Genomic DNA, 22,631 nt, shown 5'->3' on the forward strand with positions numbered 1-22,631 from the left:
TTACAAAACATTTCTTTGATCTTACTGACTGATTATTTCCTTTCTCAGCACAGTAGAGTGATATGAAAAATTATCACTAGATACTAGGGGCGCAAGTACCATTGTCAATGAAATTAGCAATTTCGTCATATTTAGAATTGTGATTAACAGATTATCATTGGTCATCTCAGCTCAATTAATTTTCTCACTTTAGCCATACTGATCAGACTCAAGCCAGAAAATTAATCTTTGTTGAGATGATCAACAATAATCTATAATTATCAATCTCATTTTAGAAATATAAATAAAAAAAAAGCTTAATTGTTAGATAGTATTTTAGTTTTTAAGTTTCATACTAACATTGCATATTGAAAGCTTTAATAAATCCATAAATGGATAAATTTAGGTGATCTTTTATTCTGAGTATTAAAGACATTCCAAAATATCAGAAATCTAAATCAACTGTTTCCCAATGAAGTCAGACTTTTCGACAGCTTTATGATGGTTTACTCAATACAAAGTCTCATCAGTTTAGAGTATTTTAGATTTATAGTGAAATTGCATCAGAAAATAAGCCGTTTAGATTAACTTTTGAAATCAGATACGTCTGACTATAAGGCATTGTATGCGTAATGTATTGTATTCCTATTAGGAGTTTTTTCTCATGTGAACAGTGCAAATGTTAGATAATTTGTAGCAGAGAGACAATTTTTAGATAAAATATCATGTAGTGTTAAATAAAAATAAAAGAATTGTTAAAAAAACATTTCCGTTTCATCTTGCTCGCTTAAACTCTTTTAAATCAAGGTCATTGAAACTCTTTCATGTTTATATTTAGTCAATAATTCAGTCACTGATGCAAAACCATGTGATCAAAATAAAGTTGGTAACATCTGATTTCCATAATTATATCACATCTGTGGTCCTGTCATTTCCATAATTGTCTTGTAATTTGATATTTATTATTACATAGTTGTTATTTATGGATCTGTTCTGTTGAGAAGGTTATATTAGATAAAAGGAAGCCTGGAGTTGATGTTGATATATAGATTACTGAAATTATGAGTGCAACATTTTATTATTTCGAACAGATACTGTCTCATTTGAAGCTAATAAAAACTGTGCACTACAAATGTTATTTCTGAAAAGTGTTATATTTGAAGTGTTTGCCACTGTTAATCTAGGATTGACGTAGGCAAATCTTTATTTATAGTTCTGCTATTCATTATCTGTTCATCTGTATTATCCACTTTTGAATATGGATGGGTTTTACAGATTCCTTTCAGCTATTTTGTGATGGGATTATATAGGAGAAAAGAAACCAAAACATTAGACATCTATATTTTATATAATGAATTTGATAAATTATTAAAATAATAATCTAAAAAATTGAAAATGGAGAATATGAAATTGAAAATGGAAATAGGGAATGTGTCAAAGAGACAACAACCAGACAATAGAAAAATTGACAGCAGAAGGTCACCAACAGGTCTTCAATGTATCGAGAAATTCCTGCACACCAGAGGCGTCCTTCAGCTGGCCCCTAAACAAACATATACTAGTTCAGTGATAATGAACCCCTTACTAATTTCCAAATTGTACACAAGAAACAAAAATAAATATATATATAAAAAAAAATACCAAAGAGCACTAATATGCTTTTTATAAACTTGACCAAATTAATAATATACTGAGTTAATCCTACTTCCTGCTTCCTTTTATTGATCAGTTATAAGTTATGAAATAGATTAGTTGAAGTGTATACATCAAAAACTTCAGCACTTAGATTGAATTAGTACAAACTTAAAAATGCAGCCTAAACCGTTTAAACTTATATTTGTAATTTAAGAAAATTGCAAAATGACTTCCAATCCTGAATATTTTATAGTGATCTTCTCTACAGTATATATAATACAGGTATTGTATATGTACCCATGCCAGTTAGATAAAAGAATTGAAAATTGGCTATTGCTGCCTTTTTGCTAGGCACTAGGCATTTAGGAGAAATTCAAAGACAGTTAGCCTGGTCTCTTCATAAAATGGTTGGGTTGTATGTCTGCCTACAGACTAACCTTGTTAACTAGCACATTAAGGTGGTACCTAACACTACAGGGAGATAACTCTGTAAAGTCAACCAAACGTTTTAATTATGTTGTGTTGCAAATGGAATATTAAATTAAAATTGGTGTTTGTCAAACTGCTATATAACCAGTGTAATTTTTCTGGCAAAAGGGTTGTTTCAAAATTTTTAAAATTTTTAAATTTTTTGTTAAAGTGTCAAAGTATTTACTTTGACAAAATTTTATGAAAATTAAACGAGCCAAATTGATTTTAGTGAAAGTGTTGGGTACCACCTTAAAAAGCCACTCAAAGTTTCATTCTAATACAATAAAGGGTTCAAATTGATATTACACCAGCATGTTGTCACCTTGAATACACAGTTAACTTGCCACTGAATGTTTAATACCCATCCATAAATTTAATTTATATTCTTTGTTTTATTTTCAGTGTTGGCGACTGTTGCCTTTGCCTTTTTGTTGTTGCCTATGTGTCAGTATATTATCAAACCCTGCTCTACAGGCCAAAAGTAAGATATTGTATTGTTACAGTCATGTATGTTATTTATATATAAAAAAGAAGATGTGGTATGATTGCCAATGAGACTACTCTCCACAAGAGATCAAAATGACACAGAAATTAACAACTCTAGGTCACGGTATGGCCTTCAACAATGAGTAAAGCCCATACGGCATAGTCAGCTATAAAAGGAAACAAAATGACAAGGTAAAACAATTCAAAAGAGAAAACTAAGCATGCTACTTGAACATGTTTCAATTATGTATCCATATTTGGTGTTCAGCAAGAAATTTTTCACTTATTAAAGGTAAGATTCTGAATACTATTTGACTGTAGTACACACATATGAAATAAGATTTTATATTAAAAAAAAAGCAAATAAATGAACATGGGGGAAAAGATTACATAAAAAATGTTGTACTAAGGAACCTCAATCATAGTATAATATGTATATCAAATGGGAGATGATAATCGGCCCATTAGTAACCATTATTACAGTGTTTAGTCACTGAAATGTACAGTTTCTAAAAATGGATCTTTGATTACACAAATAAAAATGGAACTGAAAAAAAATTGTAAATTTAAACATACCTTGATTTGAATAATTAACATGTATGCAAACATAGGCATATATATTCTAATACCTCGTTCACAGGTACCTTTGATTCAATTGAATTTGAAACGAATGCGAATCAAAATTCGCTAATCGCATTCACACACTCGTCTTATTTAATTTGAATTGTTTCGAATTGGCTAATTCTAATTAGCTATTTAGCATTATAAATACGTTTTTGTTAATCCGAATCAAAAGTTAACGTCGTTAGGACAGTAAAGCGAATTTGACGCGCATTCCAATTTGAATTAGAATTGAGGTTAGGATGTTTAACGTTTCCAATGCGAATCAAACTAGTTTTAATTAGTTAATGGGAATCGAATTTGAATTACATGTGAACTCAGCATTAAAAAACAACTATTTACTCATTTCTAAACCGGACTGATAATAATATAAATTGTATTATTGTAAATTCAGAAATTCTTGTGTGCATATATTTTTGCGTTTTGTCATATTTGACTAAAATGCAAATTTAATTTTTGCCATTTGAGAAAATTGTGTTTAATTCATTTAAAAAATTTCAAAATGCGAGTTTAAATTATTGTGATTGAAAAACCCTATTGCATTTTTGGCAATAATTATAGCATCACAATAGTTTCAGAATTAGGAGATAACTGTATTGTATTTTAAGCTCCAACGGCATCAATTGGGGAATAGATGGTCGCAAATTTAGTTTACTGGCGACGCGTTAGTGGAGACAATAAACAGGGATTTGCGACCATCAAATCCCCAATTGATGCCGTCGGAGCTTAAAATACAATATTGTTATCTCCATGCTAATGAAACTGACAGAAAACAACGTTAAAACATGTATTTAAAATCTGTCATATGCTGTCTGCGCTTGCGCGTATGTCCCATAGCATCAATTGTCAATAGATGCCATTCAAATAAGTGACGTTAACCAATCAAAATGAACGTTACAAATGTTGTTGCATTAGAATTTACAATTTTTAATGTCTGATGAGTATTTTTCTTTTGTCTTTACAGAATATCATTTGGAGTATGTGGCAGATTTACAGCAGCAGAAATAATGTCATTTTGTTTGTCCTTTTTTATTGTGTGTATATGGGTATTGACTGGTCACTGGCTCCTTATGGATGGTAGGTTTTATTACAACAGGGAACAAGCTGTATTTCATTACGCAAATGAATATTCAACAGTAGCATTTACAAAAAAATGAAAGGAAATGAGAAAATGTAACTTTCACATGTCACAATGTGAAAAGTAATTTTTATAAAAGATGAAAAAAGTACTGTAAACCAACTCATTTTTTTCGTGGATACTTTATTTTGCGTTTTACCCTTCTTAGACCATATCACGGCTATTTAATTTAATGATTTTCTGACTTACTTGATAAAAGTTAAATAAGGAATGAACCAAGTTTTAAATATTGGCGATGATCTATATTCGTGTTATTTTTTTCCTCGTGAAAGTCGCGAAAATAAATCGCTCTCGAAAATAATTTGGTTTTAAGTAATCTGAACTTGTTTCTTTTTGCTATACATCAGTGTTTTATCGGTTCATATTTTGGTAAAAGAAAGGTGATAGATACCAATGGGAAATTCAGACTCATAAGTCAAAAATAAATTGACAACTCCATGGCTTAAACAAATTAAAGACCAACAGAAAAACAATAATACACTAAACACAACATAGAATACTGAAGACTGGAGCTACATGAACCCCTCCAAATAAAGGGGGATAGCTGTAAGGTGCTTTTGAAGGGTAAGCTGTAGCTAAGCACTTATTAATATGAGATGGGTTTATTTCCATTTTTTTCCTGAAACATTCAAGGAACATATTGGTAAAGTATACATTGAATATATAAGTAATTTTGATCTATTTCAGCTCTAGGCATGGGACTATGTGTAGCCTTTATAGCACTAGTACGTCTACCAAGTTTAAAAGTATCAACTTTGTTGTTAGTAGGATTATTAATTTATGATGTATTCTGGGTAAGTTTTTGTTCTTAAAGATAGACCATCTTGTTGATCTAAATTAAAAAAAAAGTTCTTTATCCTGAGCATTCAAGAAAAAAAAATACACATTTGGAATTGTGTTTTTTTCGAAAACATTTAATAGTCTTTTATGCCCCATTTAAGGGCATTATGATTTCTGTTCTGCCACTGTCTGTTCATTCGTCTGTCAATTCGTCCGTCTGTCCCGTTTCAGGTTAAAGTTTTGGTTAAAGTTTTTGGTTGAGGTACAAGGTAGTTTTTGATGAAGTTGAAGTCCTATCAACTTGAAACTTAGTAAACACGTTTCATATGATATGATCTTTCTAATTTTCATGCCAAATTAGAGATTTAATCTCATTTTCACGTTCCACTGAACATAGAAAATGATACTGGGGATAGGGCATCTGTGTACTTGGGACACATTCTTGTTCATGATTGGTTTGAGTAAAAAATATGCAACTTTTGTGTTTGCCATGATTTGAAATTTTTTTTTATAATCAGTCTTTGTTGGACATTGAAACTCATCAGTGCTACTGGTGTGTATGGTCATATTAAATGTGTAAATTAAAGTTTTTATCCAGATTCACTTTTATTGTCAACTTATATACATATGGATTCTGAAATTTTTAAAGTCAATATATCAACAAAACTTTGAATAGATACATTTATATATTAAGCAGTAAATAAGGTATTTGAATTTCTGATCAGTTGACTGTAAAAGTTTCTTTGGCCACAGCTGATATGTTAGTAAAGCATGAAATAAACATCCTTGAATTAGATGATACAAATATGTTATTTAATACCACTATAGAATTTTTAGTTCAACAAAGTAAGAAATTGATTTGACATTTTGTGCAGAATTGTAAATATCAGACCAAATCATGTGTTATTATTAATAGTTATTACTTGATTCATATTTCTATTTATCTATTTCATTTTACTCATCTCTTTACAAAATGTTATATTAATGTATTATGACCTTCAAAAGATTTGACATACAATGTTGACAAAAAGTGATAATATTAATCAGCTGATATTACTACTGTCTGAAGAAGATCATGCAACAATATAAAAATGATATAAGAGATGTGGTACAACTATCTGCCAGATTTCAAATAACATAAAAATAAGGTAACTGTGTACAGCCTTCAACAATAAGAAAAAAACTGACATTGGAAAAAAAATGGATGACATGAGAATTTGAAACAGTTCAAACTAAAAAAAAATAATGGCATATATAATAATATTGCAATTTACGAAAAAACAGACATGAGCCAACAATAATATTCCTACAATAATGTTATGTACCCCATTTCATTCTTTTTCATGACATAGACAACCATAGATAAGAATCTAAGTTATTGAACTAGTTTTGATTAAAGGGAAGTAATAATTTTTATCATTTACCATTATCATTGTTATTTATTCTCTATTTCAGGTATTCTTCTCTTCCTATATATTTAGTGCCAATGTTATGGTTAAAGTAGCAACCAGACCTGCAGAAAATCCTGTAAGAATTTACTATTTCATGTCTGTATTTATTGGAATTGTTGAAAAAATTATAATCCACTCTTCTCTGCCATATCAGATCAAATGAATTGGTATTTGTTGTTTGTGTCAAGCATGCAGCATTCAGGGTTAAGAGTATACCCGTAGTCAGGGGTAACAAATAAGCACTGTTAAAGTCAATGTTCTTTTCAAATTGGGACTGTTAAAGTCAAGTTTGTGAGTCCAACGAACCCCCATTGGAAATTCCTGGCTACAGGCCTGAAGAGTCTATTAAACTGAAACACTTTCTAAAACTGAAAAGCAAATAAACTTATACTGTAACCAACTTATTTTTCACATTGATTTAATTTCACAACTTTCAAATTTGTTTCATGAAGTTAAATATGGAAAGATCCAAGTTTATTATATTCACAATGGTTTATATAAGGGTTATTTTTCTACCAGAGAAAAAATTGTAAAATAAATCGCTCATGAAAATAGTTCGCGTACAGTAGATATCACAACAGTTGAAAGCATGATTTGTAATCCAAAATAAAAAGTACACCCATTTGTTCCTAGTTATGACAAGAAAGAATATTAACATCTGTTATAACATTTATTATATTTAAGGAATGACTAATATTTTTTCTGTTTATGAAAAAATAACATAAAAAATGTGGTGCACACTGATAAACACGTGTAGCGTGTTATTTAACAGTGTGCACCACATTTTTATATTATTTCAAATAGACAGAAAAAAATATTACAGTCATGTCTTATAATTTAATTCTAAATTCCATTTTAAACCGAAGAAAACCATGAGAAAACATTGGTGATGTCACGGTCACATGATTAAATTATGTCTATAGGCTGATAACAAAATAACATCAGCCAATCAGAAGATGCGTTACATTCAAAATTAAAATATTACATTTTAAAGGATTTAGAGGTCAAATGAATTAATAACAGTGTTCATGTTATACTTTGAGGTAAAAATATTCTATTTAATTTTTAGGTTGGAATGTTTGCCAAAAAGTTACATTTAACTGGTCTCGTCAGAGATGCTCCTAAACTATCACTGCCAGGAAAATTAGTGTTTCCAAGGTATGTTTAGTTTTATAAGTATATATATTAAAATATTATGAGGTAAAATATACATCTTACAAAAGATATTGAAAATTGTAAAAAGAACACAGGAAACTTAACCTGTACAGGGTACACCATCCAATCAAATAAACACAAAAGAAACTAATTTAACATTATGCTGCAATTAACTGAATTATGCAATTTACTGAATTATGCAATTAACTGAAGTATGTGAATAACATGATTAAGTGGAATCGACTGAATAAGAGTAACAGTACTATCTTCAAATCCTATAGTGCTATATAAAAATCACTAGACTGTCAACAGTGAGGTTGTGAGTTCAGATCCTTCGCATGGCAGGTGCGTTGGACTATATTCTTGATTGACTGGGTTTGTTAGTCTGTCAAGATTGAGGTGAGTTCAGATCCTGCACATGGCAGGTGCGTTTGACTATATTCTTGATTGACTGGGTTTGTTAGTCTGTCAAAAGTGAGGTGAGTTCAGATCCTGCACATGGCAGGTGCGTTTGACTATATTCTTGATTGACTGGGTTTATTAGTCTGTCAAAAGTGAGGTGAGTTCAGATCCTGCACATGGCAGGTGCGTTTGACTATATTCTTGATTGACTAGGTTTGTTAGTCTGTCAACAGTGAGGTGAGTTCAGATTCTGCACATGTCAGGTGCGTTTGATTATATTCTTGATTGACTAGGTTTGTTAGTCTGTCAACACAAAGGTTGTGAGTTCAGATTCTGCACATGTCAGATGCGTTTGATTATATTCTTGATTGACTGGGTTTGTTAGTCTGTCAACAGTGAGGTGAGTTCAGATCCTGCATATGGCAGGTGCGTTTGACTATATTCTTGATTGACTGGGTTTGTTAGTCTGTCAACAGTGAGGTGAGTTCAGATCCTGCAGATGACAGGTGCGTTTGACTATATTCTTGATTGACTGGGTTTGTTAGTCTGTCAACAGTGAGGTGAGTTCAGATTCTGCACATGGCAGGTGCGTTTGACTATATTCTTGATTGACTGGGTTTGTTAGTCTGTCAACAGTGAGGTGAGTTCAGATCCTGCACATGGCAGGTGCGTTTGACTATATTCTTGATTGACTGGGTTTGTTAGTCTGTCAACAGTGAGGTGAGTTCAGATCCTGCACATGGCAGGACTATATTCTTGATTTACTAGATTTGTAAGTTGTTAGTTCTCTCTTGGCATTAGAAGAGAAATAAAAAGCTTGTGCTAGCAAATAGCCGATAGATTCACTAGATAGATAGATAGATACTTTATTCTCTAAAAAACTAACTAAATACAAGTTTACAGAGAAACATACAATATAAATACAGACACACTAATTAAGGTAAACAAATACAGTTAATATGATGACATACATGTTTAGTAACGTGTACAATTAATGATTGAACTCAATAGGAAGGAAAAATGATCTGTAAGATGCTTATGCGATTACAAAGTGGCATTTAACACCAAGCAGCAATTTTATTGTTTATCCAAATGTTGATTATATAAAATTGTTGATGATATTGTTTTATTATTTAATTTCAGTATGCAGAACTCGAGCCATTTTTCCATGTTAGGACTAGGTGATATAGTATGTATTATAAGTTTTGTAGTACATGTTATAGAAATGTTAAAGAATTGCCTTTTTTTTCATAAATCATTAAAGTTTAGGGTAAAATTCTGACAATTTCAATTGGTAGAGTAATTCAAAACAAATGCAAAGGATAACAAATGTTCAGGAAAAAGGCTAATTATGTATGTTTTTAAATCGCATGTATTTACGAATATGTCAAGTAATGTTGAGATTATTAGTAAATAACATCAAGTTAAAGACAGTTATCTTCCTTGTTTTTACTTTTATCAATTCATTCTGATCAAATAAAGCCTTTCTCAAATAGTAAGTGAAATGGTAAAACAAATTATTTTCAGGTAGACTTTTTCTATCATTTTCCCAGTTTTTGCTGATTTTGTGGGAATTAAATTTCAATACTTACTCACTTTGCTTGATTATTCTTAAATACGAGAATTTCCACTTGGCAGAAATTCGCAACAATTAACAATCATACAATTTTCTACGTGGGAAAGACCATATGTAAATCACTGCATCTACTGAAGTCATCGAATTTGTGTTGATTTTAAATGTAAAAAAAACATATAAAAATGAAGATGTGGTATGATTGCCTATGAGACAACTATCAACAAAAGACCAAAATGACACAAACATTATCAATTATAGGTCACTGTACAGCCTTCAACAATGAGCAAAGCCCATACCGCATATAGTCAGCTATAAAAGGCCCCGATAAGACAATGTAAAACAATTCAAACGAAAAGGTGTTTTATATGCATGTAGAAATACTATAATAAAGATTTTTTTTTACAGGTAATGCCAGGCCTGTTGTTATGTTTTGTTTTACGTTATGATGCTTACAAAAAAGCACAGATGATTTCCGTAGAAACAGGAGTTCCCCCACCCCCTACTATGGTACAGCGGCTTACATACTTCCATTGTTCACTGGTGGGATATTTTCTAGGTAAGTAAGAAACATAGACAAGATAAAATTTAACACAGAAATGGGGAATGTTTCAAAGAGACAATAACCTGATCAAAGAAAGGAAAACAGCTAAAGGCCACCAATGGGTCTTCAATACAGTGAGAAAATACTGCTCTTGGAGGTGTGCTTCAGCTGGCCCCATAACAAAAGAATGTACTAGTTCAGCGATCACAGACATCAAACTCTAAAATATACAAAAGAATGTGTCAAAGCTGAAGGACACCAATGTGTCAAAGGTGAAGGACACCAATGTGTCAAAGCTGAAGGACACCAATGTGTCAAAGGTGAAGGACACCAATGTGTCAAAGCTGAAGGACACCAATGTGTCAAAGCTGAAGGACACCAATGTGTCAAAGCTGAAGGACACCAATGGGTGTTCAATACAGCAGGAAAATCCAGCACCCTAAGCAAAAAATGTACTAGTTCAGCGATAATCGACTTCATACTAAACATCCAAATATACAAAAGAAACTATTAGAAATAAAAAAATCATACAAAACTAACAAAGTCCAGAGGCTCCTGACTTGGAACAGGCTCAAAAGTGGGGCGGGGACAAATGTGTTTGTGAGATCTCAACCCTCCCCTTATACCTCTAGCCAATGTAGAAAAAAACAAGCACACAGCAATATGCAAGGAATGCTTTACCACTTTATATGAACATATAACAGAACCTGTTGTAATATCTGCTTGCAATTGTTCATCAATGAAAAGATTTGTTGCTGTAGTATCAAAATTAATAATACTTTAATTATAAAACTAAGATGTGGTATGATTGCCAATGAGACAACTTTCCACATGAGACCAAATAACGTAAAAGTGGACAACTATGGCATGCATAGATCAATGGTACAATTATTCATTGTTATGTTGAAATATAAAATTAATTTTAATGGCTTAGAAACATGTAGAATTAGAAGCCTTGCCAGGTGTTTTGACCTGAGTACTACTCACTGAAAATGTTGTATAAATCAAGGTGATATGTGGTCTGTGCTTGTATATTACAAATAATTGTATGGTCAATGCAAATTGACTGCTCAAATAGCAGTTGAAGTATGAAAAATAACATGTCATTAGAATGATTTCTTTTTATCCTTTCGACTATAGATATATACAAATGTTAAAGTGTTCTCTAGTTGTAATATAAAGGGGGTGTTATTAACAGGAAGCTTAGGTCTGTTAACAATAACTGTAATACATGTAGTATGATAGACAAATCTTATTTTTCAGGTTTATTAACAGCGACCATGTCCTCAGAAGTATTTAACTCAGTTAATCTTTTTGTTTTTACAGGTTTATTAACAGCGACCGTGTCCTCAGAAGTATTTAAAGCAGAACTCAGTTAATCTTTTTGTTTTTACAGGTTTATTAACGGCGACCGTGTCCTCAGAAGCATTTAAAGCAGCACTCAGATAATCTTGTTATATTTTCAGGTTTATTAACAGCAACTGTGTCCTCAGAAGTATTTAAAGCAGCACTCAGATAATCTTGTTATATTTTCAGGTTTATTAACAGCAACTGTGTCCTCAGAAGTATTTAAAGCAGCACTCAGTTAATCTTGTTGTTTTTACAGGTTTATTAACAGCGACTGTGTCCTCTGAAGTATTTAAAGCAGCACTCAGTTAATCTTGTTGTTTTTACAGGTTTATTAACAGCGACCGTGTCCTCAGAAGTATTTAAAGCAGCATTCAGATAATCTTGTTGTTTTTACAGGTTTATTAACAGCAACTGTGTCCTCAGAAGTATTTAAAGCAGCACTCAGTTAATCTTGTTGTTTTTACAGGTTTATTAACAGCGACTGTGTCCTCTGAAGTATTTAAAGCAGCACTCAGTTAATCTTTTTGTTTTTACAGGTTTATTAACAGCGACTGTGTCCTCTGAAGTATTTAAAGCAGCACTCAGTTAATCTTGTTGTTTTTACAGGTTTATTAACAGCGACCGTGTCCTCAGAAGTATTTAAAGCAGCACTCAGTTAATCTTGTTGTTTTTACAGGTTTATTAACAGCGACCGTGTCCTCAGAAGTATTTAAAGCAGCACTCAGTTAATCTTGTTGTTTTTACAGGTTTATTAACAGCAACTGTGTCCTCAGAAGTATTTAAAGCAGCACTCAGTTAATCTTGTTGTTTTTACAGGTTTATTAACAGCGACTGTGTCCTCTGAAGTATTTAAAGCAGCACTCAGTTAATCTTTTTGTTTTTACAGGTTTATTAACAGCGACTGTGTCCTCTGAAGTATTTAAAGCAGCACTCAGTTAATCTTGTTGTTTTTACAGGTTTATTAACAGCGACTGTGTCCTCAGAAGTATTTAAAGCAGCACTCAGTTAATCTTGTTGTTTTTACAGGTTTATTAACAGCGACTGTGTCCTCTGAAGTATTTAAAGCAGCACTCAGTTAATCTTTTTGTTTTTACAGGTTTATTAACAGCGACTGTGTCCTCTGAAGTATTTAAAGCAGCACTCAGTTAATCTTTTTGTTTTTACAGGTTTATTAACAGCGACTGTGTCCTCTGAAGTATTTAAAGCTGCACTCAGTTAATCTGGTTGTTTTTACAGGTTTATTAACAGCGACCGTGTCCTCAGAAGTATTTAAAGCAGCACTCAGTTTATCTTGTTGTTTTTACAGGTTTATTAACAGCGACTGTGTCCTCGGAAGTTTTTAAAGCAGCACTCAGTTAATCTTGTTGTTTTTACAGGTTTATTAACAGCGACCGTGTCCTCAGAAGTATTTAACTCAGATAATCTTGTTGTTTTTACAGGTTTATTAACAGCGACTGTGTCCTCTGAAGTATTTAAAGCAGCACTCAGTTAATCTTGTTGTTTTTACAGGTTTATTAACAGCGACTGTGTCCTCTGAAGTATTTAAAGCAGCACTCAGTTAATCTTGTTGTTTTTACAGGTTTATTAACAGCGACTGTGTCCTCTGAAGTATTTAAAGCAGCACTCAGTTAATCTTGTTGTTTTTACAGGTTTATTAACAGCGACTGTGTCCTCTGAAGTATTTAAAGCAGCACTCAGTTAATCTTGTTGTTTTTACAGGTTTATTAACAGCGACTGTGTCCTCTGAAGTATTTAAAGCAGCACTCAGTTAATCTTGTTGTTTTTACAGGTTTATTAACAGCGACCGTGTCCTCAGAAGTATTTAACTCAGATAATCTTGTTGTTTTTACAGGTTTATTAACAGCGACTGTGTCCTCTGAAGTATTTAAAGCAGCACTCAGTTAATCTTGTTGTTTTTACAGGTTTATTAACAGCGACTGTGTCCTCTGAAGTATTTAAAGCAGCACTCAGTTAATCTTGTTGTTTTTACAGGTTTATTAACAGCGACTGTGTCCTCTGAAGTATTTAAAGCAGCACTCAGTTAATCTTGTTGTTTTTACAGGTTTATTAACAGCGACTGTGTCCTCTGAAGTATTTAAAGCAGCACTCAGTTAATCTTGTTGTTTTTACAGGTTTATTAACAGCGACTGTGTCCTCTGAAGTATTTAAAGCAGCACTCAGTTAATCTTGTTGTTTTTACAGGTTTATTAACAGCGACCATGTCCTCGGAAGTATTTAAAGCTGCACTCAGTTAATCTTGTTGTTTTTACAGGTTTATTAACAGCGACTGTGTCCTCTGAAGTATTTAAAGCAGCACTCAGTTTATCTTGTTGTTTTTTCAGGTTTATTAACAGCGACTGTGTCCTCAGAAGTTTTTAAAGCAGCACTCAGTTAATCTTGTTGTTTTTACAGGTTTATTAACAGCGACCGTGTCCTCAGAAGTATTTAACTCAGATAATCTTGTTGTTTTTACAGGTTTATTAACAGCGACTGTGTCCTCTGAAGTTTTTAAAGCAGCACTCAGTTTATCTTGTTGTTTTTACAGGTTTATTAACAGCGACCGTGTCCTCGGAAGTATTTAAAGCTGCACTCGGTTAATCTTGTTGTTTTTACAGGTTTATTAACAGCGACTGTGTCCTCTGAAGTTTTTAAAGCAGCACTCAGTTAATCTTGTTGTTTTTACAGGTTTATTAACAGCGACCGTGTCCTCAGAAGTATTTAACTCAGATAATCTTGTTGTTTTTACAGGTTTATTAACAGCGACTGTGTCCTCTGAAGTATTTAAAGCAGCACTCAGTTAATCTTGTTGTTTTTACAGGTTTATTAACAGCGACTGTGTCCTCAGAAGTATTTAAAGCAGCACTCAGTTAATCTTGTTGTTTTTACAGGTTTATTAACAGCGACTGTGTCCTCTGAAGTATTTAAAGCAGCACTCAGTTAATCTTGTTGTTTTTACAGGTTTATTAACAGCGACTGTGTCCTCTGAAGTATTTAAAGCAGCACTCAGTTTATCTTGTTGTTTTTTCAGGTTTATTAACAGCGACCGTGTCCTCGGAAGTATTTAAAGCAGCACTCAGTTAATCTGGTTGTTTTTACAGGTTTATTAACAGCGACTGTGTCCTCTGAAGTATTTAAAGCAGCACTCAGTTTATCTTGTTGTTTTTACAGGTTTATTAACAGCGACTGTGTCCTCGGAAGTATTTAAAGCAGCACTCAGTTAATCTTGTTGTTTTTACAGGTTTATTAACAGCGACTGTGTCCTCTGAAGTATTTAAAGCAGCACTCAGTTAATCTTGTTGTTTTTACAGGTTTATTAACAGCGACTGTGTCCTCTGAAGTATTTAAAGCAGCACTCAGTTAATCTTGTTGTTTTTACAGGTTTATTAACAGCGACCGTGTCCTCGGAAGTATTTAAAGCAGCACTCAGTTAATCTTGTTGTTTTTACAGGTTTATTAACAGCGACTGTGTCCTCGGCAGTATTTAAAGCAGCACTCAGTTTATCTTGTTGTTTTTACAGGTTTATTAACAGCGACTGTGTCCTCGGAAGTTTTTAAAGCAGCACTCAGTTAATCTTGTTGTTTTTACAGGTTTATTAACAGCGACTGTGTCCTCTGAAGTATTTAAAGCAGCACTCAGTTAATCTGGTTGTTTTTACAGGTTTATTAACAGCGACTGTGTCCTCGGAAGTATTTAAAGCAGCACTCAGTTAATCTTGTTGTTTTTACAGGTTTATTAACAGCGACTGTGTCCTCGGAGGTATTTAAAGCAGCACTCAGTTAATCTGGTTGTTTTTACAGGTTTATTAACAGCGACTGTGTCCTCTGAAGTATTTAAAGCAGCACTCAGTTTATCTTGTTGTTTTTACAGGTTTATTAACAGCGACCGTGTCCTCAGAAGTTTTTAAAGCAGCACTCAGTTAATCTTGTTGTTTTTACAGGTTTATTAACAGCGACTGTGTCCTCTGAAGTATTTAAAGCAGCACTCAGATAATCTTGTTATATTTACAGGTTTATTAACAGCGACTGTGTCCTCAGAAGTATTTAAAGCAGAACTCAGTTAATCTTTTTGTTTTTCACAGGTTTATTAACAGCGACCGTGTCCTCAGAAGTATTTAAAGCAGCACTCAGTTAATCTTGTTGTTTTTACAGGTTTATTAACAGCGACTGTGTCCTCTGAAGTTTTTAAAGCAGCACTCAGTTTATCTTGTTGTTTTTACAGGTTTATTAACAGCGACCGTGTCCTCAGAAGTATTTAAAGCAGCACTCAGTTAATCTTGTTGTTTTTACAGGTTTATTAACAGCGACTGTGTCCTCTGAAGTTTTTAAAGCAGCACTCAGTTTATCTTGTTGTTTTTACAGGTTTATTAACAGCGACCATGTCCTCTGAAGTATTTAAAGCAGCACTCAGTTAATCTTGTTGTTTTTCACAGGTTTATTAACAGCGACCGTGTCCTCAGAAGTATTTAAAGCAGCACTCAGTTAATCTTGTTGTTTTTACAGGTTTATTAACAGCGACTGTGTCCTCGGAAGTTTTTAAAGCAGCACTCAGTTTATCTTGTTGTTTTTACAGGTTTATTAACAGCGACTGTGTCCTCTGAAGTATTTAAAGCAGCACTCAGTTAATCTTGTTGTTTTTACAGGTTTATTAACAGCGACCATGTCCTCGGAAGTATTTAAAGCTGCACTCAGTTAATCTTGTTGTTTTTACAGGTTTATTAACAGCGACTGTGTCCTCTGAAGTATTTAAAGCAGCACTCAGTTAATCTTGTTGTTTTTACAGGTTTATTAACAGCGACCATGTCCTCGGAAGTATTTAAAGCTGCACTCAGTTAATCTTGTTGTTTTTACAGGTTTATTAACAGCGACTGTGTCCTCTGAAGTATTTAAAGCAGCACTCAGTTAATCTTGTTGTTTTTACAGGTTTATTAACAGCGACTGTGTCCTCTGAAGTATTTAAAGCAGCACTCAGTTAATCTTGTTGTTTTTACAGGTTTATTAACAGCGACTGTGTCCTCAGAAGTATTTAACTCAGATAATCTTGTTGTTTTTACAGGTTTATTAACAGCGACTGTGTCCTCTGAAGTATTTAAAGCAGCACTCAGTTAATCTTGTTGTTTTTACAGGTTTATTAACAGCGACTGTGTCCTCTAAAGTATTTAAAGCAGCACTCAGTTAATCTTGTTGTTTTTACAGGTTTATTAACAGCGACTGTGTCCTCTGAAGTATTTAAAGCAGCACTCAGTTTATCTTGTTGTTTTTACAGGTTTATTAACAGCGACCGTGTCCTCAGAAGTATTTAAAGCAGCACACAGTTAATCTTGTTGTTTTTACAGGTTTATTAACAGCGACTGTGTCCTCTGAAGTATTTAAAGCAGCACTCAGTTAATCTTGTTGTTTTTACAGGTTTATTAACAGCGACCGTGTCCTCAGAAGTATTTAACTCAGATAATCTTGTTGTTTTTACAGGTTTATTAACAGCGACTGTGTCCTCTGAAGTATTTAAAGCAGCACTCAGTTAATCTTGTTGTTTTTACAGGTTTATTAACAGCGACTGTGTCCTCAGAAGTATTTAAAGCAGCACTCAGTTAATCTTGTTGTTTTTACAGGTTTATTAACAGCGACTGTGTCCTCTGAAGTATTTAAAGCAGCACTCAGTTAATCTTGTTGTTTTTACAGGTTTATTAACAGCGACTGTGTCCTCAGAAGTATTTAAAGCAGCACTCAGTTTATCTTGTTGTTTTTACAGGTTTATTAACAGCGACTGTGTCCTCAGAAGTATTTAAAGCAGCACTCAGTTAATCTTGTTGTTTTTACAGGTTTATTAACAGCGACTGTGTCCTCGGAGGTATTTAAAGCAGCACTCAGTTAATCTTGTTGTTTTTACAGGTTTATTAACAGCGACTGTGTCCTCAGAGGTATTTAAAGCAGCACTCAGTTAATCTTGTTGTTTTTACAGGTTTATTAACAGCGACTGTGTCATCAGAAGTATTTGAAGCAGCACTCAGTTAATCTTGTTGTTTTTACAGGTTTATTAACAGCGACTGTGTCCTCAGAGGTATTTAAAGCAGCACAACCAGCATTATTATATTTAGTTCCATTTACATTGTTACCCTTGCTAACCATGGCGTATCTAAAGGTTGGTAGAATAAAGAGATTTATTTATGGTGTACCAATTTTGATAGCTTTTGTTTAGAAGGAAAAGCTGTAGTAAAATGTAAATGTTTAAAAATACAACATGAAGGGTATTCATTAATGAAACAGCAACTCAACTATACAATAAGATGTGTAAATGTGAAGCTCAAGATGGCTTTTGTTTTAATAAATTTATTTGAAATACTCCAAATAATTTGGAGGTTTTGTTATTGCGAAAAAATGTGACAGGGTTATAATCACAATAGTTTAAACTCACATTTTGAAATTTGTATATAATAATTAAACAGGATGTCTCACAATATGGCAAAAATTAAAATCGCATTTTAGTCTAAAATGAAAAAAATCACAATTATACTGCACACAATAATTTCTGAATTCACAGGACTTGAAATGCTTGGATAAGTACATGTAGTTGGACTGCATTACATGTAATACATAAATTATAACCTTTCCTAAAGCAAACATCAAAATTGTTATTCAAAAGAAAATATTATGCACAGTATAAACAGGGAGATCTTTTAAGACTGTAGAGGCTTTGGATGTGACCTCTAACGTATTAACAATTCTTTTGATTTACAAGAGATCTAAGAAGAATATGGAAGCATTGGTGGTACATATATATGCTCTTACTCGGTCTGTGCCAAACTGTTTTTGGGTTTGTATGACCAAAACAGTTATTTGATTTTTTTGTACTATATTTTCAACTAAAAAATCTGATAATGGCTGTCATGCCGAATAAATTTTTGTCGGAGATTATGTTGGACGGACACAGTTTGGGTTACACTGTCTTACTAACAATTATTTCTTCCATTTTACAGGGAGATCTAAGAAGAATGTGGCATGAACCTTTCTTAGCGCATACAACACCAAAAGACGTTGATGTTTAAAACATAGACTGCCAAAAAAACACATGGCAGAAAACACTTTATTTATGTAGGCATTTGAACAGTGGTAATACATTGGCCAGAAATTAATAAAACTGTGGAATAGACCATTTTATTTATGTGGGCATTTTGACAGCGGAACTTCAAGGGCCAAAGATAAATAAATCTGTGGAATAGACCATTTTATTTATGTAGGCATTTTTACAGTGGAACTGCAAATGCCAAACTTGAATAAATTTATGGAAAGACCGAATTATTTATGTACATGATGTAGGTGTTTGGACTATGGTACTGCATGGTCTAAAAATAAATTAAAATGACATTCTATACCAGATTGGAAATTTCACACATTATTCAGTAACAACTAATTTTCAAACTGTTGGTATCAACAACACAGTGGGAATTATTCACTTGTTTTAATAATAACTTTGTGTTTGTTCTTATGAAGAATAAAGCATTTCTTGAATAACAGAAAAAACTGTTCATATATCATGTATATTCTGTCAAATGATAAAAAGTCATAATTAGTGTGCATTGAATCAGATTTGTTCGTCAGATACTGTCTGTTAGTCTTCCCAGATATTTAAATGACACAATATCAACAGAAACATTTTTATAGAGGAGTTAGCTGAACATGCTGAAGACAAATACATTCACTGTTGTCATTGTAATTGTGACAAAGGATTTCATGTGCTTTATTGAAGATACCTTCCAGAAGGGGAATTCAAGTGACGAGGTAGAAATAATGACTTCTTTTTAATGTGAATGGAGCTGACTTCCTGAGAGATGTTCTTAAAGTATTTCCATCAGCCAAAATGTATTTGTTACAAGATGGGAACTTTTTTGGATATCATTGTGCTGAAAAACATGAAAAATGTTGTAGCTGCAGTGTGAAAGACTAATTTGTAGTTTCACTTTGTGAAACATTCAAAGATCTGCACCAGTTTTGTTGGTGAAATCATAATATACTTGTATTTTTTTATAAATCAAGATGGAATTCCTTTGTTGTCAGTGGTGTTAGAAAGGGATCTTGTATAGTATCATAATTGTTTTCATTGTTTTTTAAATGACATTTGTCACTTTGTTTTAGCTAGTCAGGTTTTCAGGGAAAGGTCAGAAAGAGGGACAAATGGTCTTACATTGTGAGACTTTGAATGTTAATTTGACTAAATTATGACTTCTTCATTTACAACTATATTTTAGTATACTTTGTGATAAGGCATTCTTTGGTACATGAATATGTCAGATTTCAAACATTTTTGGAAATAAATGACAAAATAAATGCATAACAATTTCTGTCTGATATTAACTCCAATGCAAACCAAATTGTAAAAAAACAAAACTGCATAAAAGTAGTCGTCGAGGATGTTCACTTCTTTCTTTAAAAATAACAAACTTTGTAAAAAAATAATACAATTAAAAAAGAAAGACAAAAAATGAAAGGTCTGAAAGTATATGATCATGTGACAATGTAGGGTCACATGACAGTTTATCATCATGTGATATTGTCTGATCATGTGACAGCGTCTGATCATGAGACTGTATGATCATGTGACAGTGTAGGAACATGTGACTTTATGATTGTGTGTTAATGAAAGATGGTGCAATAGATTTGAATGCTTATTTCATTAATGTGTTTGTGTTTAGTTTTAATAGATATTTAATTGCTTACTTACTTTCGGGACATCTAATTGGACTTAAAATTTGGGTAATTTGTTACTGAAATATGGTGCTTTATGGTACAATTTTTTTGTCATTTGTATACAATTTAATCTGTTTTCAATATTTTTGTATAACAGAAATTTTGTTTTTATGTAGAAAATTTGATGATTTTGTGTGTGTAACCTATGTGTCAACAAAGAATCAAATAAAATGAATTATCATGTCTGCAACATGGATAATAAAATGCTAAAAATGGTATTTATAAATGTCAAGCTGAAATTGGCTTTGGTTTTAATAATTTTCTTTAAAATATTCCAAATAATTTAGAGGTGTAAACCATTTCCTTGAAGTTATACTTTACTTAAAGTATTGGATAAGCAGTGTAAACGTGTTGAATTGATATCAAAATTATGGAATTGTCATGATTGTATGGAACTTCTATGTAATTAACTTATGAACAAGGAGACCAAAAGATGAAGTGTATCCAAATGTTTTTTTTTTACAAATATAAATTAGATACATAGAGAATTAATTGGAAGATATGTAACAGTAGATAGTATTCCATTCAATGTATATCATCCTAACAAATTTTATTTTCATGAAACATTTCAATTTCGTTTACTATTCATCATTTGTAATTACATTTTAGATAATTCATATCATCAGACATATATTTTAATTCTCATTTCAAATTATTTTTGTATGAGGTCAAAAAAGTAAAATTTCTCAATTTTTTGAAAGAGATGTTTAAAGAACGTTAATATATATATATCTAAAAAAAAAGGTGCAAGAATCATTCAAATGACAAAGATCAAAAAGAGAAAAAATGTCCAGCAATTATAATACGTAAATTTAATATTTTTATGCAGAAAAAAAACCAAGCAACTTTTAATTTAATAATAAAACAAAATAATAGGCTTTATTGTCATTCATACAACATCAAAGCTGTAAAAATATTTTACATTCACACATGCATTTGCAAAATTCCATAGACATACTAGCAGTCAGGGTTATACTTCTTCAAATGTTTTTAATTTACTAGTACATTTGTACAGGTAAACTAGTTTGGAGGTAGGGTAAAATACTTTTCATATATTTATTTTTAAAAGTAAAAAAGTCTTATTGTCGTCTTTTCATAAATTTCTATTTCCTGTTATATCGCTTTATTAAATTATTTTATTGTCTGTCATTAAAATATAGTTGTCTTTACTATTCAGACAGTATAATTTCATGGACATGAAAATCTCCAGGATCAATTTTCTCATTTAGAAACCTCCTTAGACATTTACTTAACATCTGTGTACAATACGCATGAGATAAAAAGTTAAACTCTAATTTAAAAGTAATGAGCCAACCATACATGCTTCGTTGTAAGCAAGTTTGACCTCCTATAACTTGATAATTTAAATGGTTGTAAAACTTGTTGGAGTAACATATTGAAAGGGGAGATTATTCAAACATTGAAGATAAAGTAAAAATCATACAATTTTACTTTAATATAAAAGTTAATACGACTTACATCTTCATGGAAATAAGCATTACTTGTATAAGTATAATCCTTATCTGACTAAAATAGACAGCTTAAATATATATAAGCTGGAAATTTTGAAATTTTAGAAGTAACTCCCATTATTTTACATGCCTTAATTTACTTCAGATGGTTTCTGCTGATGTGGACTTTGTTTTCCTTCTCTACCATCCATCAGCTGATAGATAATTATCTCATTGGCAAATCACCCCAATTATATCACTTCTATTGACTTTAGAATATATACTTTTGTAAATGATAGATGCATCACCACCATTGTAAGAACTTGTATGTAAGCATATTTTATATTTTCATGAAGATCATGTTATACATTTTGTCACCATCATATCCATGTTTATATAGATACAAATTAAAAGAGCAGTTATGAATTAGAATAATTACAATTGTTCAATTACTGTGTAATTTTTATGATCATACATGTAATAATTAATGTATTAAAAGTATGGCAGATTTTTGAAGAATTTCTTTTTATTTCCAAGACATCATTCTAAAATTATTAATCCATATGCAGACATCTTATACAATAAGGTATTTCACATCCCATCTTTTATGTTTTATATTCTATACAAATCACAAAAGTCTTCATTTAAATATAAAATACAGAAAAAAATAGAATTTTCTTTTTACAAAATTTACTTCTGGATACTATCTTATGATCCAAACAAGCTTCTGTTCAAGTTTCTTAGAAATCCAATATAGTTCAAGAAAGTTATTAAATTTTCAAAAACTTTAACCACAGAGTGAATATTTGTGGACGCCGCCGCCGACTCAATGTAGGATCGCTTAGTCTGGTCATTT

The 22,631-nt window shown here is 32.0% G+C and overlaps 1 protein-coding gene across 12 annotated transcripts in view; it reads left to right on the top strand.

Moving 5' to 3' along the window:
* LOC134701948 (signal peptide peptidase-like 3) overlaps positions 1 to 18,981 on the top strand; it is a 45,983-nt gene extending 27,002 nt beyond the window's left edge. For 2 of the 12 annotated variants that reach the window (XM_063563064.1, XM_063563054.1), the window contains 9 exons: positions 2,488 to 2,566; positions 4,157 to 4,269; positions 5,018 to 5,124; positions 6,566 to 6,637; positions 7,631 to 7,719; positions 9,262 to 9,307; positions 10,100 to 10,250; positions 17,612 to 17,721; positions 18,557 to 18,981. In XM_063563064.1, the coding sequence (XP_063419134.1) occupies positions 2,488 to 2,566; positions 4,157 to 4,269; positions 5,018 to 5,124; positions 6,566 to 6,637; positions 7,631 to 7,719; positions 9,262 to 9,307; positions 10,100 to 10,250; positions 17,612 to 17,721; positions 18,557 to 18,625 (836 nt within the window). In that variant the 3' untranslated portion in view covers positions 18,626 to 18,981. Of the gene's footprint in view, positions 1 to 2,487; positions 2,567 to 4,156; positions 4,270 to 5,017; positions 5,125 to 6,565; positions 6,638 to 7,630; positions 7,720 to 9,261; positions 9,308 to 10,099; positions 10,251 to 11,561; positions 11,591 to 11,701; positions 11,731 to 12,541; positions 12,610 to 12,751; positions 12,781 to 13,927; positions 13,957 to 15,593; positions 15,623 to 15,804; positions 15,834 to 16,575; positions 16,605 to 16,848; positions 16,878 to 17,331; positions 17,361 to 17,611; positions 17,722 to 18,556 lie in introns of those variants that run through there. The other 10 variants (XM_063563058.1, XM_063563057.1, XM_063563061.1 and 7 more) reach the window with 10 other exon arrangements.
* Positions 18,982 to 22,631: the final 3,650 nt, after the last annotated feature.

This window comes from Mytilus trossulus, unplaced genomic scaffold, assembly GCF_036588685.1.
Source record: "Mytilus trossulus isolate FHL-02 unplaced genomic scaffold, PNRI_Mtr1.1.1.hap1 h1tg000373l__unscaffolded, whole genome shotgun sequence".
NCBI classification, from domain to species: Eukaryota; Metazoa; Mollusca; class Bivalvia; order Mytilida; family Mytilidae; genus Mytilus; species Mytilus trossulus.